Source organism: Rhinoderma darwinii, chromosome 11 (assembly GCF_050947455.1).
Source record: "Rhinoderma darwinii isolate aRhiDar2 chromosome 11, aRhiDar2.hap1, whole genome shotgun sequence".
In the NCBI taxonomy this organism is placed as follows: domain Eukaryota; kingdom Metazoa; phylum Chordata; class Amphibia; order Anura; family Rhinodermatidae; genus Rhinoderma; species Rhinoderma darwinii.
Window position 1 is genome coordinate 28,247,322 of NC_134697.1, and position 15,868 is coordinate 28,263,189.

A 15,868-nucleotide genomic window follows, 5' to 3' on the forward strand; every position below is an offset into this window, starting at 1 on the left:
GGACAGGGAACCTCATCTCTGCTGAACATCCTGAACTCTTTCAAGACAATGAAAGCTCTGGATTCTTCATCAATCACTTTGGTGTCACATGTCAAGAGTTATCACATCCATTACACCATACACATTGATAGAAGCGCTGCACTCACAGTTTTTATGTTCTTTTTAAGTTCCCCTCTCTGTTTGGATTCTTTTGCACTCTTCACATCTCTCTTTCCTTCTACATCTTCTGTAAGGCGATCAACACAGAGAATAATTCAGAAAATGGTTTCTTGTTGTCAACACATCAAGTGTAGTCATTAATAGTTAATATCTGTACCACAGATCACACATACAAAGGCTAAGCTAGCAAATAAAAGGATTGATCAGAACCTGCTGTGCTTTCATGAAGGAGATGCAAAACTCTCATATGTATCAATCAATAAACCTGGTGTAAAACGACCTGACTACCACTAAAGATTTACATCTATGGACACACGGCAAATTGGATCCCTATTATGTCGGTCTACCTTAAAAATAATTTAGACTAGAGCATAGACAAAGCAATATCTTTTTAATTGCCAAATAGTATTTCATCCATTAATATATTAATATTATAAATTAGAGTGGAAAATACAGGGGCAAATTCTCCCTGCAGCACCACCACAGGAGAAATGGAGAATTACACAGTTCTCATTGAAATCAATGGGCTACCCTTGTAATGCACAAATGTACTGGGTCCTCCAGAGTTATAGACGCTCTTTGTAGCCGCTCTCTGCTCTGGCCGATAGATTAGGATCCTGAAATGATGAACCCCATCTATTAATTCAGAATGCCCTAATAGGATATTTAAAAATGAGTCTTAAAAACCAGAGAACCCCTTTAAGTATGCTGCTGCACAAGAAAGTAACCATGATGTCCCACATGTATACTATTAAAATGTATATACAAACAGATGTTTTTTTTATTTATTGTGATCCAGTCCCTCTAAAACAAAACTATAATGTAATTAATATTCCATAAATTTCCTGTACAGATATGGAAAGCTGCTGTGATGTATATTTTTTATCCTTCAGTTAACACAATAACAATAAACTATACGTCATGTAGAATAACTATGTAGTTTGTATTAAAGGCATAGAGAATGACCTATAGTTTAAATCATAAATCTGACGATTAAAAACAACTTCATTGATTCTTATCATTAAAATGTGTGAGCTCCTAGTCCGTTTGGACTTTTTAGGCTCTTGACAAGAGTACTCAGTGCAGGGGAGGCAGTTACTCAGTGTTACTGTGCTGTCCCTATTCACATTCCACCTCCTAATTTTTTCCTAATACCATGTACACCTTATCAACTAGTATGTTTTATAAGGAGGTGGAATGTGGATAGGGACAGAACAGTAACCCTGAATAATCGCCTCACCTGCACCTATCATCAGTATATGATCGGTGGGGTTCAGACACCCGGACCCCGCACTGATCAGCTGTTTTCCGGCTGCGGTCGGTGCCAGCAAACAGAAGGCTCTGGTTACAGTATAGCAGCCGTACTGCAGCTCTGATCCTATTCAGGTGAAAAGAAGCAGAGCTGCAGTAACCCAACACTACCGCTATACAGTCTACGGGGCCATCTGCTTCCGGCACCGACCACTGCATAACTTCCGGTGCCCATAGGCAGCCGGAACAGCTGATCGGTGGGGGGTCCGGGTGTCGGACCCCCGTTGATCATATACTGATGACCTATCCTGTGGATAGGTCATCAGTATGAAAAACCGTCGCCTGCCAGGACAACTCCTTTAAGTCTCTATAAATCTGTCACGCTCATGTGAATGTAGCCTTAGGCACACGACCATATATTTTGTCCGTAATTACGGTCCGCAATTACGAACCCATTCATTTCTATTGACCACGGACACCTTCCCGTATATTTGCGGGAAGGTGTTCTGGCCACAGAAAGCCTCCGCAAAAGATAGGACGTGTCCTATCTTTTGCTTTTTACGGACTGTGCTCCCATACTTTATATGGGAACACGGGCCGAAAATGCAGGTGGCTGTCCACGGCCGCCATTGGCCGGCCGTGCCCATAATCGCGGACTGTGATACATATGGAACACAGAAGAGAGGATTTAGTATATATTATACAGATGTGCATGTATTGTTTTACAGTACATGGAGGGATGTAAATTATAAGAGGTATATTTTCATCTGGTTTCCCTGAAAAGCTACACTGAGCAACTGATATGTAGATGACCACACAGCTGCTGGTTGTTTTCTGTATATAAATAGCAGGCACTTGTCATATTAATCATTTCTAAGAGTTACGCGGTGCCTTTTCAGCAATAATTCAAACCCATGACACAACAATGTTCTGTCCTGGAGAAAAACACAGGTATACAAACTCAAAGTCATCTGAGAAGACAAATAGGACAACATTGTGTCAAAAGGGTACTATATTTCACTGAATAAACCCCAATGGGGTATCGATGGGCTCGCATCTATACCCACGCCATACATGATTTTATGTTTGGTGCAGTGAACACACATTCATCTGGATTGTCAGAGGATTTACTACATAGAAGAGGCTGGACGCAGCTGCAGGCTTGAGGGAAGCCGACATGACCGTCCTGGTAGGGAAAGGGTTAATGTTAAGAGGTGAGGGAAAGGTGAAGAAGCTGAAGGAGGGACGGGGAGGAGCTAGGGGGGACGGGGGGGCCGTTACTGCGCTTCCCGCTGTTTCTCGGCATTGAGCCGGAAGCAGCGGGAGGAGTAGTACACAAGAAGCAAAGCTCCCCGTTGCCCGGTTTTTTAGTATGGCAGAGGCCCTGATTTTAGAGCGGCTGCGTGCCGCTGCTGTGCACCACGGTCCCGGATGGCTGGAGGAGACCGTGGCTGCATTAACGCGGATCCCGGACGCCGTTTCGCCACGTCGGGCACGGCGTTCGGGGTCTGTTGTAAGGGACAGGCTCCCCTCCCCCGGCCCCCCTACGAGCATGGCTATGGCGGCGGGGGGGGAGTCGGCAACAACCGCTCCTGCGCTGGGCAGGCAGAGAGCGGTAGCAGGGGTGACGGCGATGCAGGCTGTGTCGACCCGTCCCTCTCGGCGGTCCCGACCTCCAGAGCGCCTGAGTCCGGAGGTAGTCCCGCGGACACGGCGTCGCAGAGGGAGCCCGATCCCGGACGCTGCAGGCCAGGCAGCTGGGAGGACCGCCCCTTCCCAGGCCCTGCGTCCTGGCAGGAATCCCAGGCCGCGACGGGGTCCGGCGGTAAGCAGGGAGTCGCAGGCCGGGCTCCCTGTCACCCCTCCCCCATCAGATGGAAGATGTCAAGAGCAAGGTACGGCCGCCCCGCATGGTGATGTTCCGGCCAGGGGGCAGGCTTCGTCAGGATCGTCTAGACGGACGACTAGATCTGCAGCGACGTCGAGGCAACAGGTCCGGTCGGAAGTCTGGGTCCCGGCGGTCGGGCGGCAGGTTGCCGGCCCATCGGTCAGCGCGTCCTCATCCCCTTTCCGAAGAGGTCGTTGGGAGGGACAGTCGTCGGCGAGAGAAGAACTGGAGGAAGGTGAACTGGACGTCTATCGTCGAGGTCAGGATGGTCCGGCTGACGGGAACACAGCGCCTGTGCAGCCCGGTGAGTGTATAACTCCTTTATTGTCTTATCCAGCGATTTTTATGTCGGGTGTCGGCGGGGGGGCTGCTAGCATAGCATCGGGGGCCGGTAGTGGCGCGGGCGGACGCGACGGAGCGGGTTTGGCAGATTTAGTGGGTTGCTTACGGGAGCTGGTGGGGCGCCTGGATAGGGCCGCGGCGCCGGTAGTAACGGAAGTGTCCCCTGCGGTAGTTTGGGAAGGCCCCAGGGAAGTGGGATCGTTGCAGGCGCGTCCTGTGGTGGCGGTTAGAGAGGCGGTCGCGGTGTCGGTGCAGACTGAGGCACAGAAGGACGGCGATCGAGTGCGCATGGACGATCGTGCTCGGGGGGAGGTGTATGTTTGTTTTGAGGGTCCGTTGGGGGCGCATTTAAAGCAGGAGGTGCGTGATCGGATCTGGAAAGATGAATATGTTGAAATTTTTTCTCTCTTGCCGCTGGCTAAATTCAATTTGGATAAGAGCAAGCGGGATGAGAGTAAAAAGGACGAGGAGGAACGGCGGCGGTATAGGCTTATCCCGCAGACGTTCGTTAATTGGTCGCAGGCGTTCGCCATATTGGCTAGTGTGATAGGGGAAAAGGCGCCGGAAAATTGTTCGGCGTTATTTTGTTATTTTGATGCTATTGGGGAGGCTCATAGGGCGTATGGGGGTCAGGCGTGGCTGCGATATGATGAGCAATTCCGTCAGCGGAAGGCGGTTCGGCCGGCGATTCGGTGGGACCAGAAGGATATTGCTCTCTGGTTACGGGTTACGGTTCCGGTTAGGCAGCCCTTTCCCGGGAGCGGTGGCCAGGGAGGCCAGACTAGTCAGAGTGGACCAAGCGGCGGGGGAAAGGCGGGGTTTTGCTGGCAATTCAATGAAGGCCAGTGTAAGTTCGGGGCCACGTGCAAGTTCAAGCACGTGTGCTCCGAGTGTAATGGTGCATCACACGGGGCGGCAAAATGTCTGCGTAAAAAGAGGTCCGGGAACCAGCACGGGGCTGGTCAAGGGGGTGTCGCCGGTGAGGGTGGAAAGGATGGCCCCTTATCTAAATGAGTATCCGGATAGGGCGGCGGCTAAGTTGCTTTATGAAGGGTTTAGTGTTGGTTTTGTTATTCCTCCGCCTCCTTATGAGGTTCCGGTTACGCGGAGAAATTTAAAATCGGCTTACGTGCATGCGGAAGTCGTGTCGGAAAAGTTGTTAAAAGAAGTTTCGTTGGGGCGCATGTCGGGGCCATTTGTGGAGTCGCCGGTGAAAGATTTAGTTGTGTCCCCTTTGGGTATTGTCCCTAAACGCGAGCCCGGAAAGTTTCGTTTGATTCAACATTTATCGTATCCCAAAGGTTCGTCGGTAAACGACGGGATTGATCACGAGTTGTGTTCCGTAGTTTATACCTCATTCGATAAGGCGGTGGGGTTAGTGCGGGCTGCGGGTCCGGGGGCGCTGCTAGCAAAAACCGACATCGAGGCGGCGTTCAGGTTGTTGCCGGTGCATCCAGAAAGCCAACGGCTGTTGGGCTGTTTTTGGAATGGGGCCTTTTACGTGGATCGGTGCCTTCCGATGGGGTGTTCTCTTTCTTGTGCATACTTCGAGGCGTTTAGTAGCTTCGTGGAGTGGGTAACGAGGGGAGTATCCGGGGTCGATTCGTTGATCCATTACTTAGATGATTTTTTGTGCGTTGGCCCGGGGGGTTCGCCGGTTTGCGGTAACTTGCTTCATGCCCTGCAGAAGGTGGCGAGGGATTTTGGGATCCCTTTGGCGCCGGAAAAAACGGAGGGCCCGGTAGCGACGATTTGTTTCTTGGGAATCGAAATTGACTCGGTGGCAATGGAGTGTCGGCTCCCGGCGGATAAGCTGGGTGCTTTGAGGCTGGAGGTGCGACGGGCTTGTAGAAGGAAGAAAATGTCGTTGAGGGAGCTTCAGTCGCTGCTGGGGAAGTTGAATTTCGCCTGCCGGATTATGCCGATGGGGAGGGTGTTTGGTAGAAGGTTGGCGGCGGCAACGGCGGGAGTGCGGGCGCCGCATCATTTTGTGAGGCTCAAGGAGGAGCACCGAGCTGATCTTCAGGTTTGGGATGACTTCTTGGGCCAGTACAATGGTCGCTCGCTATGGATGGCCCCAGCGCAGGATACGAGTGATCTGAATATTTTCACGGATGCGGCTGGGGCGGGTGGCTTTGGAGCTTACGGGGGAGGTCCGTGGTGCGCAGGTCAATGGCCGGCTAGCTGGGTGTCCAGTGGATTGACGCGGAATCTGGCCCTGCTCGAGCTGTTTCCCATCGTGGTGGCGGCTACCATTTGGGGGGACAGGCTCAGGGATAAGAAGGTCCGTTTTTACTGCGACAACATGGGTGTGGTGCTTGCCATTAATAACATCACGGCGTCCTCTCCTCCGGTAGTTCAATTGTTGCGACATTTAGTGTTGGTGTGTTTGTCGCTGAACGCGTGGGTGGTGGCGGTGCATGTCCCGGGTGTACGGAATTGTGTTGCTGATGCTCTTTCTCGCTCGCAGTGGGACCGGTTTCGGCAATTGGCTCCGGGAGCGGAACGTATTGGTTTGGCGTGTCCGGATCATCTATGGGATCTGGTATCGGTCCCGTAGAGCAGCTGTTACAAAGGTCTTTGGCGGGCACGACGTGGAGGGCTTATGCTGCTTGTTGGAGGCAGTGGGAGGAGTGGGTAAGAGAGTTGGGTGATGTCAATACGGATAGAGACAGGTTGGTGGCACTTTTGTATTGGTTAGGGGATGCCTGGGAGGCGGGGTTTTCAGTAGCGAAGGTGAACCGGTTTATATCCGCGGTGGCGTTTGGGCTTAAGTTGCGGGGCTTGCGGGATGTATCGAAGGAATTTCTGGTATCGCAGGCTTTGAAGGGGTTGCGCAGAGGTAGGGTGGAGGCGGATAGTAGAAGGCCGGTGTCGTTTGCTTTGCTGGGCTTGTTGGGTGGTTCATTGGCATCGGTATGTCGTTCTTCAGATGAAATGGATTTGTTTCGGTTGGCTTTCTCGTTGGCGTTCTTCGGAGCATTTAGAATAGGTGAGTTGGTGTCGCCAAGTACTAAACAGGCAGGGGGGCTGAGATCTGGGGAGGTGAGCCTTTTTGCAGATCGGTTGGAGGTATGGTTGCGTAGATCAAAAACTGACCAATTAGGGAAGGGAAAACTGATAGTTTTGTTCGCTCTCCCGGGGTCGGTCATGTGCCCAGTAGAGTGCATGCGTGGTTTTACAAAAAACAGGGGGTCTCCAGATTTGCCTTTGTTATGTCATGTGGACGGGTCGTTCTTGTCCAGGTTTCAGTTTGGAGCTGTTTTTAAAAAATGTTTGACGGCGGTTGGGGTTGCGGCAGGCTCATATTCATCTCATTCCTTCCGGATTGGCGCAGCAACGGAAGCAGGGCGCTGGGGGTTGGATGATGAGGGGGTGAGGCGTATTGGTCGTTGGGAGTCTAAAAGGTTTAAGTCCTATGTCCGCCCCCATATGTTGTAATTTTGTTGTTTATGCTTGCAAATGTATATGGTGGTGCCTAACTGTGTTTTCCGTTTCAGATTCGCCTCCTTGTCTGGTGTGGTTGATGGGTCATTCGTACGTGCACTGGGGGGCTTTGAGGGCGGACGTCCGCCCGGATGGTCGCCAGTTGCGCATTCCGCGACAGGATGCGGTTGTGCATTGGCTGGGGTTTAGAGGTATGTCGTGGAACAGGGTGTTGGCGGAATTCCAGACATATGTGCGGCTTGATAGGGTTCCGGAGGTTTTAGTGTTGCACGTGGGTGGGAATGACTTAGGAGTCCGCCCCTTTTCGTGAGTTGGTGCGGGATATCAAACATGATTTGTTGTGTTTGTGGGCATCTTATCCCAAGTTGGTGGTAGTGTGGTCGGACATAGTCCCAAGGAAGCATTGGCGGTTAGCTAGATCGGTGGAGAGAGTCAATAAGGCTCGGATAAAAGTTAACCGGGCGGTGTCCCGTTTTGTGGCAAAGAACGGGGGCATTTGCGTGAGGCATAGGGATTTGGAGTCAGGATTGGGGAATTTCTGGAGGAGTGACGGGGTTCATCTGACCGAGGTTGGCATTGATATTTGGAGCTTGGCTATAGCAGAAGGCATAGAAAGGGCGGTGGTGGTGTGGAGGAACTCACAGGCTTAAGGTGGTCAAGGCCTGTTTCGCGGTGGCGGGGGGAGTCCTTGAGGCCAGTCAGTACAAAATGGTGGGGGGGTCGCATCGGGGGTATGCGTCCCCCAAAAAAGGTACATGGTTGAAGACTTCATCGGGTGTTATCCCTTTGAAGTGGTCTTCTGGTAGAAGGTATGTCACTTGAAGGCTTCATCGGGTGTTATCCCTTTGAAGTGGACTTCTAGTGGTCGGTATATCACTTGAGGGCTTCAACGGGTGTTATCCCCTTGAAGTGGACTTCTAGTGGGTGGAGCCATCTGCAGAGGTGAACGGTGCTTCCGAGCTGGTTTACGGCTGGAGGTAATTAGTGGTTTGCAGATGGCTAATTCGGTGTGTTCTTGAAAGGAACATCTGAAGGGGCTTCAAGGACTTCCTCTGCTCGGGTTAATGTTAACGTTTAATGGTTATTTATGATTCTGACCCATGTTGGGTCATGTGAATTATTAGGAGGAATTCTCTGGTGGATTCCTAACTAGTTATCCGAATGTTTCGGATTTAAATTGTTTTTATAAAACTGTGAAATTAATAAACGGCTGCTGTGGCCATTTCACATCCAACCTCGGTGTCATGTGTCGTTACTAAATGGGGGTGGGGGATAGTATGGTTTAAGGTTAACACACGACTCTACCTAGGCAGGTCAAGAAGAGGCTGGACGCAGCTGCAGGCTTGAGGGAAGCCGACATGACCGTCCTGGTAGGGAAAGGGTTAATGTTAAGAGGTGAGGGAAAGGTGAAGAAGCTGAAGGAGGGACGGGGAGGAGCTAGGGGGGACGGGGGGGCCGTTACTGCGCTTCCCGCTGTTTCTCGGCATTGAGCCGGAAGCAGCGGGAGGAGTAGTACACAAGAAGCAAAGCTCCCACCCTCCCACCCTTGTTTTGTTACTCCTTAGGTCTTCTGTACGTCCGTATATGAGCGTTGTGTTTTATTTTGTGTGTTTATTTAACATGTTTTTCTTTTTTCCGGAGTAGGTTCTGTTGTCATGGCAGCTGGCGGGGGGAGTCCTTGAGGCCAGTCAGTACAAAATGGTGGGGGGGTCGCATCGGGGGTATGCGTCCCCCAAAAAAGGTACATGGTTGAAGACTTCATCGGGTGTTATCCCTTTGAAGTGGTCTTCTGGTAGAAGGTATGTCACTTGAAGGCTTCATCGGGTGTTATCCCTTTGAAGTGGACTTCTAGTGGTCGGTATATCACTTGAGGGCTTCAACGGGTGTTATCCCCTTGAAGTGGACTTCTAGTGGGTGGAGCCATCTGCAGAGGTGAACGGTGCTTCCGAGCTGGTTTACGGCTGGAGGTAATTAGTGGTTTGCAGATGGCTAATTCGGTGTGTTCTTGAAAGGAACATCTGAAGGGGCTTCAAGGACTTCCTCTGCTCGGGTTAATGTTAACGTTTAATGGTTATTTATGATTCTGACCCATGTTGGGTCATGTGAATTATTAGGAGGAATTCTCTGGTGGATTCCTAACTAGTTATCCGAATGTTTCGGATTTAAATTGTTTTTATAAAACTGTGAAATTAATAAACGGCTGCTGTGGCCATTTCACATCCAACCTCGGTGTCATGTGTCGTTACTAAATGGGGGTGGGGGATAGTATGGTTTAAGGTTAACACACGACTCTACCTAGGCAGGTCATGACTCTGCAAAGCCCCTGACAATTCACTGCAGAGCAATTCAATAGTGAAGAAACGCGTAGGGCTAATAGATTGTAGATAGAAACAGGGTTTATTAGTGAAACAGCCTAGAATCTCCCATCAACCTAATATATTATTTATTTCTGTTACTTATATAGCACCAATATATTCCGCAGCGCTGTACAGAGGTTCACACTTACTTAATTGGACTCTGTGGCCACCGAGTAAGTGAGAGGGGTAGATATACTACACTATAGAGGAAGGGAAACTGCTGGGTATCTGGACTAGTGGGCTTTACCGGTCTCCACTTGGAAAAAATCACACACAAAAATATCAATAAATATATAAATAATAAATAATATTATAAACAAAGAATAAAATAATCAAAAATAAAAAACAAAAATATACATCCGTTCTATCTAAACAATTGTGTCAATGCAATGTGCATAAGCACAAGACAACCACATATATATTAATATATTGCATTATTCCTGTACTATGACATCAATAGGTGCAATTTCCTTGTACTTTGACATCACTATGTAGATGGATTATCCCTGTACTGCAGAATCACTGCAATCTTAACATTAGCTCCTTATTATTTCTGTACTGTGACATCAATACGTGTGCATGATTCCATAATTGTTACATCACTGTGTTAATTATTCCTGTGCTGCAACGTCATTCACTATCCTAATGCTTGCACTGTGACACCACTGTAACTATTATTCGCTAAAACTGACATAATTGTGTCTGATTCTTGTACCATGACTTTACTATCACTCTAGCTGTGACATCACTGTTTATTATTCCTGTGCTGTGACATCACTGTGATAATTATTCCTGGGCTGCAACATCATTTTGTGCATTATCCCTGTACTGTAACATCACTGTCTTTGTTATCCAACAAAATTTGACATCAATGTGTCTGTGAATCCCTTCTTGCAACATGCCAGTGTACATAATCTCCTTAGGCTATGTTCACACGGAGTATTTTGGGGGAGGAATATCTGCCTCAAAATTCCGTTTGGAACTTTGAGGCAGAATTTCCTCTCCCTGCACGCCGATTTTCGCTGCGATTTTCGCACCGTTTTTCGCCCGCGGCCATTGAGCGCCGCGGGCATAAAACAGCGCGAAATACGCTTTCTCTGCCTCCCTTTTGAAGTCAATAGGAGGTCAGAGGCGGAAGCGCCCGAAGATAGGGCATGTCTTACTGTTGCCTCATTATATGTATTTTCTCTGTACTGTGACATAACTGTGTATATTATTTGTGTATTGTCAGAGTGTGCATTATCTTTGTTTAGTGTAACATCACCTTTTTTATTGTTTCTTGTGCTTTGCATAACATATCCTTCTACTATAAGGCTGGGTTCACACTGAGTTTTTTGCAGGCAGAAAATCTGCCTCAAAATTCCGCTTGGAATACACTTCTTCTGCCTCCCATTGATGTCAATGGGAGGTCAGAAGCGTAAACGCCCGAAGATTGGGCATGTCCCTTCTTTTTCCCGCGAGCTGGTTTTTCCGCTCGCGGGAAAAAAACGCCTCCGCCTCCCATTGAAATCAATGGGAGGCATTTTCGGCCGTTTTTTGGCGCGTTTTCCGCGTCAAGAAAACTCAGTGTGAACTGGCCCTACTAACATTGCTGTGGGAAGTATCCTCTTGTGACATCACTGTGTGTATTATCTCTTATTCAGACATCACTTTGTGACCTATCTATCTATCTATCTATCTATCTAATAATAAATTACAGAGCATAATCATGCCACATGTACAATCTGTGATATCATGTCCTTTACTCAATATGTCTTCTAATAAACACTCCGTTTGCTGAATGCTTTTATCTTCTTATACCACCCAGTGACCTGACGTCATAATAACCATTTTGCATAAAATTAAAATGTCCTACTGGTCATAATAAAGTGGCCACTAGTACAGGACTTTAAAAGTATGCGCCTGCATCAGTCCTCCTTACCTGTGTTATCTCTATGAATCCTGTTATACAATAATTGAAGTGAAAAGTCTCTTGACACAGAGTTTATACCGTCATCCTTGAAAACGCCCAGCGCCTCTAATGGCAACTGCTGAAGTGAATTGTCCGCCAGCAAGATAATACAATCCCCCACGTCCACTGATGCACCTGCAAAAATTAAAGGACTAGATTACCAAACAACCACCCCTGAGAGGACAGGAAATGAACGGAGATAAAAAAAAAAAGAAAGAAAGAGCGATATAACATTATATTTATATTTTTCAAGCCAGCTAGCCCATACTGTTTGATGTTTCTGTACTTTCCCTGTTTTTCCATCATATATTTTTCCGCATGTTCCAAAGTATTTATGAACTGCACCCAGGCCCCAACGTTAGGTGGATCCTCTCCTTTCCACTGTCTAGCAATTAATCTTCTAGCTATTTTATGAGTTTTTAAACCGACCAGGACATTACTTTTGGTTCCTCGGTGTACGGACTCAATAGAAAGTCTATGAGCCTGTACTTCGATACATCGGCTTTCCGGAAAAAGCCGAACAGAAACTAAGCAGCTGAGCGCTCACACGAGTGCTTCAGCTGCTTCGTTCTAGCGATTGGTGGGGGTCTCTGTGCTCGGACCCCCACCAATTCAAACTTTTGACATGTCACTATGACATGTCAGAAGTTTGTCGAATGTTTAGCTAGACTTTAAGTTTTGTCTTAAGCAAGTGAAATGCAGCTCGATCGTGTAGAGATCTGGTGATTGACTTGGTCATTGCAGAATATTCCACTTCTTTGCCTTATAAACTCCTGGGTTGCTTTCGCAGTATGTTTTGGGTCATTGTCCATCTGTCTTGTGAAGCGACGCCCAATCAACTTTGCTGCATTTGGTTGAATCTGAGAAGAAAGTAAATCCCTGAACACTTCAGAATTCATCCGGCTGCTTCTGTCTTCAGTCACATCATCAATAAACAGTAGTGACCCAGTGCCTTTGGCAGCCACGCATGCCCATGCCATAACACTGCCTCCACCATGCCATCACACTGCCCCAGCCATGTCATCACACTGCCTCCACCATGCCATCACACTGCCTCCACCATGCCATCACACTGCCTCCACCATGCCATCACACTGCCCCCACCATGCCATCACACTGCCTCCACCATGCCATCACTATGCCATCACACTGCCCCCACCATGCCATCACACTGCCTCCACCATGCCGTCACACTGCCCCAGCCATGTCATCACACTGCCTCCACCATGCCATCACACTGCCTCCACCATGCCATCACACTGCCTCCACCATGCCATCACACTGCCTCCACCATGCCATCACACTGCCCCCACCATGCCATCACACTGCCACCACCATGCCATCACACTGCCCCCACCATGCCATCACACTGCCTCCACCATGCCATCACTCTGCCTCCACCATGCCATCACACTGCCCCCACCATGCCATCACACTGCCTCCACCATGCCATCACACTGCCTCCACCATGCCATCACACTGCCTCCACCATGTTTTACAGAGGATGTGCTGTGCTTTGGATCATGGGCCGTTACAAGCCTTCTCCATACTTTCTCCCTCCCATCATTCCGGTACAGGTTGATCTTAGTTTCATGCTGTTCCAGAACTGGGCGGCTTCTTTAGATTTTGTTTGGCAAAGTCTAATCTGGCCTTTCTATTTTTGAGACTGATTAATGGTTTGCACCTTGTGGTGAACCCTCTGTATTTGCTCTCATGAAGTCTTCTCTTTATGGTAGACTTAGATACTGATACACCTACTTCCAGGAGAGTGTTCTTCACTTGGGTAGATATTGTGAACAGGTTTTTCTTCACCATGGAAAGGATTCTGCGATCACCCACCACTGTTGTCTTCCGTGGACGAGATCACCAGTGTGCTTTTTTGCTTTTCCTTCAAGATTGTACCAAACTGTTGATTTGGCCACTCCCAACATTTGTGCTCTCTCTCTGATGGATCTCTCTGATGGATTTCTTCATTTTTTTTCAGCCTAAGGATGGTCTGTTTCACTTGTATTGAGAGCTCCTTTGACCTCATGTTGTGGGTTCACAGGAACAGTTCCAAATGCAAATGCCACAACTGGAATCAACTCCGGACCTTTTACCTGCTTAATTGATGATGAATTAATGAGGGAATAACCCATGCAGCCCATTAAATAGCTTTTGAGATAATTGTCCAATTACCTTTGGTCCCTTGAAAAAGAGGCAGCTACGTATTAAAGAGCTGTAATTCATAAACCCTTCCTTAAATTATGATGTGAATACCCTCAAATTAAAGCTGAGTCTGCACTTTAAGCCCTTATTGATTATCTAATATATATTTTGGAAAGTTTGTTTGAAGCCCGATTTTTCATTGGTTTAAAAGCAGTCCATGTGACCGCTGCAGCCTGTGATTGGCTACAGCGGTCACATGGGATGAAACGTCATCCCGGGAGGCCAGACTGGAGGAAGTAGCAGGAGTTCTGGGTAAGTTAACTTTTAATACTTTTAACTCCAGCGGTAGTCACTGTGCCGGTGCTGAAAGAGTTACTGCCGATCAGTTAACTCTTTCAGCACCCTGGACAGTGACTATCCCCTGACGTAGCCTAGCAACGCTCCCGTAATTACGGTTGCACAGAGGTAGCCACCCGTAATTACGGGAGCCCCATAGACCACTTCCATCACCGTTTTCACGGCTGTTTTTCACCGATCCATGTGTCCGTGATTGGAAACGTGTGCTTCCCGTGTGTACTCTGTGTACACTTCCGTGTTTCAGTTTCCGAGAGGAAACTGAAATCCGTTCACATTATGTGCACGATATTGTGAGTACCGCACATGGTATTCCCTGTCCAGCGGTACTCACTGTCCAGGGTGCTAAAAGAGTTACTGCCGATCAGTGCAGCCCCTTAGCTCTTTCAGCACCCTGGACAGAGACTAAGTTTTTTAATTAACTAGCGTTTTTCACGGCTGTTTTTGGAGTGGTTTTTCTATTGAGTCAATGAAAAACGGCTCCAAAAACGGCTCAAGAAGTGACATGCACTTCTTTTTCAAGGGCGTTTTTTTACGCGGCCGTTTTTAAAAACGGCCGCGTAAAAAAACACCCCGTCGGAACAGAACGCCATTTTTCCTATTAAAATCAATGCGCAGATGTTTGGAGGCGTTCTGCTACCGATTTTTCAGCCGTTTACGGCCCGAAAAACGGCCGCTGAGAAGCCATGTGAACATACCCTCAGGCCCCTGGCTACCATGACAACCCGTCGGCTCCCCACTATCGCGTCACAGGGGGTCCTATGGGTGACGGGGGTAGCCCCTTCTTCTGTCTAAGGCTGGGTTCACACGACCTATTTTCAGACGTAATGGAGGCGTTTTACGTCTCGAATTACGTCTGAAAAAACGGCTCCAATACGTCGGCAAACATCTGCCCATTACTTTCAATGGGTTTGCCGATGTACTGTGCCGACGACCTGTCATTTTACACGTCGCTGTCAAAAGACGGCGCTTAAAAATACAGCCTCGTCAAAAGAAGTGCAGGACACTTCTTGGGACGTAATTGGAGCCGTTTTTCATTGACTCCAATGTAGAACAGCTCCAAATTACGGCCGTAAAAGACGCCCCGCAAAATGCAAGTACATGCAATTACGTCTGAAATTCAGGAGCTGTTTTCTCCTGAAAACAGCTCCTTAATTTCAGACGTAATTGCAGCTATCCTGTGCACATACCCTAAGGGTATGTTCACACGCTTAACAAGAAACATCTGAAAATACGCAGCCCCTGATTTTCAGACATTTTTCGAAGCGTTTCTCACGGCCGTTTTTGGAGCGGTTTTCATTGGAGTCTTTGAGAAAACGGTTCCAAAAACGTCCCAAGTAGTGTCCTGCACTTCTTGTGACGAGGCTGTAATTTTACGCGCCGTCTTTTGACAGCGACGCGTAAAATGACAGGTCGTCGGCACAGTACATCGTAAAGCCCGTTGAAAGTAATGGGCAGATGTTTGCCGACATATTGGAGCCGTTTTTCCAGACGTAATTCGAGGCCTCCATTACGTCTGAAAATAAGTCTTGTGAACCCAGCCTAACTGTAACCGCTAAGGGGTAAACAGTTATAACTCCAATCCCGACCAGTATATTACAGCCAAACCCCGCAAATGATGGCGTGCACACAGCATCTGTGCCCACGCCATCACCGTGACATACATTTACGTCATTTTGCGGGAACTACCTAGTTCCCATAACATAAATGTATGTCATGGGACAGGAAGAGGTTAAACTTGCTTTATTACAAAATGTAACATTTTGAATTAGAGACTATACATACTTGATGTTGTTGCTGGCTTGTCGTCTTTCTCTCTAGACTTTGCTCTCACTGATTCTGTTGTTGAAAGAGGCGGCGATGGCGGTCTGCAAAGCAAAAATCACACTTTCTGATGTGAAACTTTTATCAGCCATAAACAAAATTTTTTTTAACTTACAGATGAAACCACCCTATATAGTGTTAAATACC

At 48.1% G+C, this 15,868-nt stretch overlaps 1 protein-coding gene across 3 annotated transcripts in view; it reads right to left on the bottom strand.

Annotated features, from left to right (window-relative positions):
- Nucleotides 1–15,868, bottom strand: part of CFAP46 (cilia and flagella associated protein 46) — a 151,717-nt gene that overhangs the window by 15,429 nt on the left and 120,420 nt on the right. For all 3 annotated transcript variants that reach the window (XM_075843226.1, XM_075843225.1, XM_075843227.1), the window contains 3 exons: nt 15,683–15,765; nt 11,366–11,530; nt 147–226 (listed from right to left, as the gene is read on the bottom strand). In XM_075843226.1, coding sequence (XP_075699341.1) covers nt 147–226; nt 11,366–11,530; nt 15,683–15,765 — 328 coding nt within the window. The remainder of the gene's footprint in view (nt 1–146; nt 227–11,365; nt 11,531–15,682; nt 15,766–15,868) is intronic.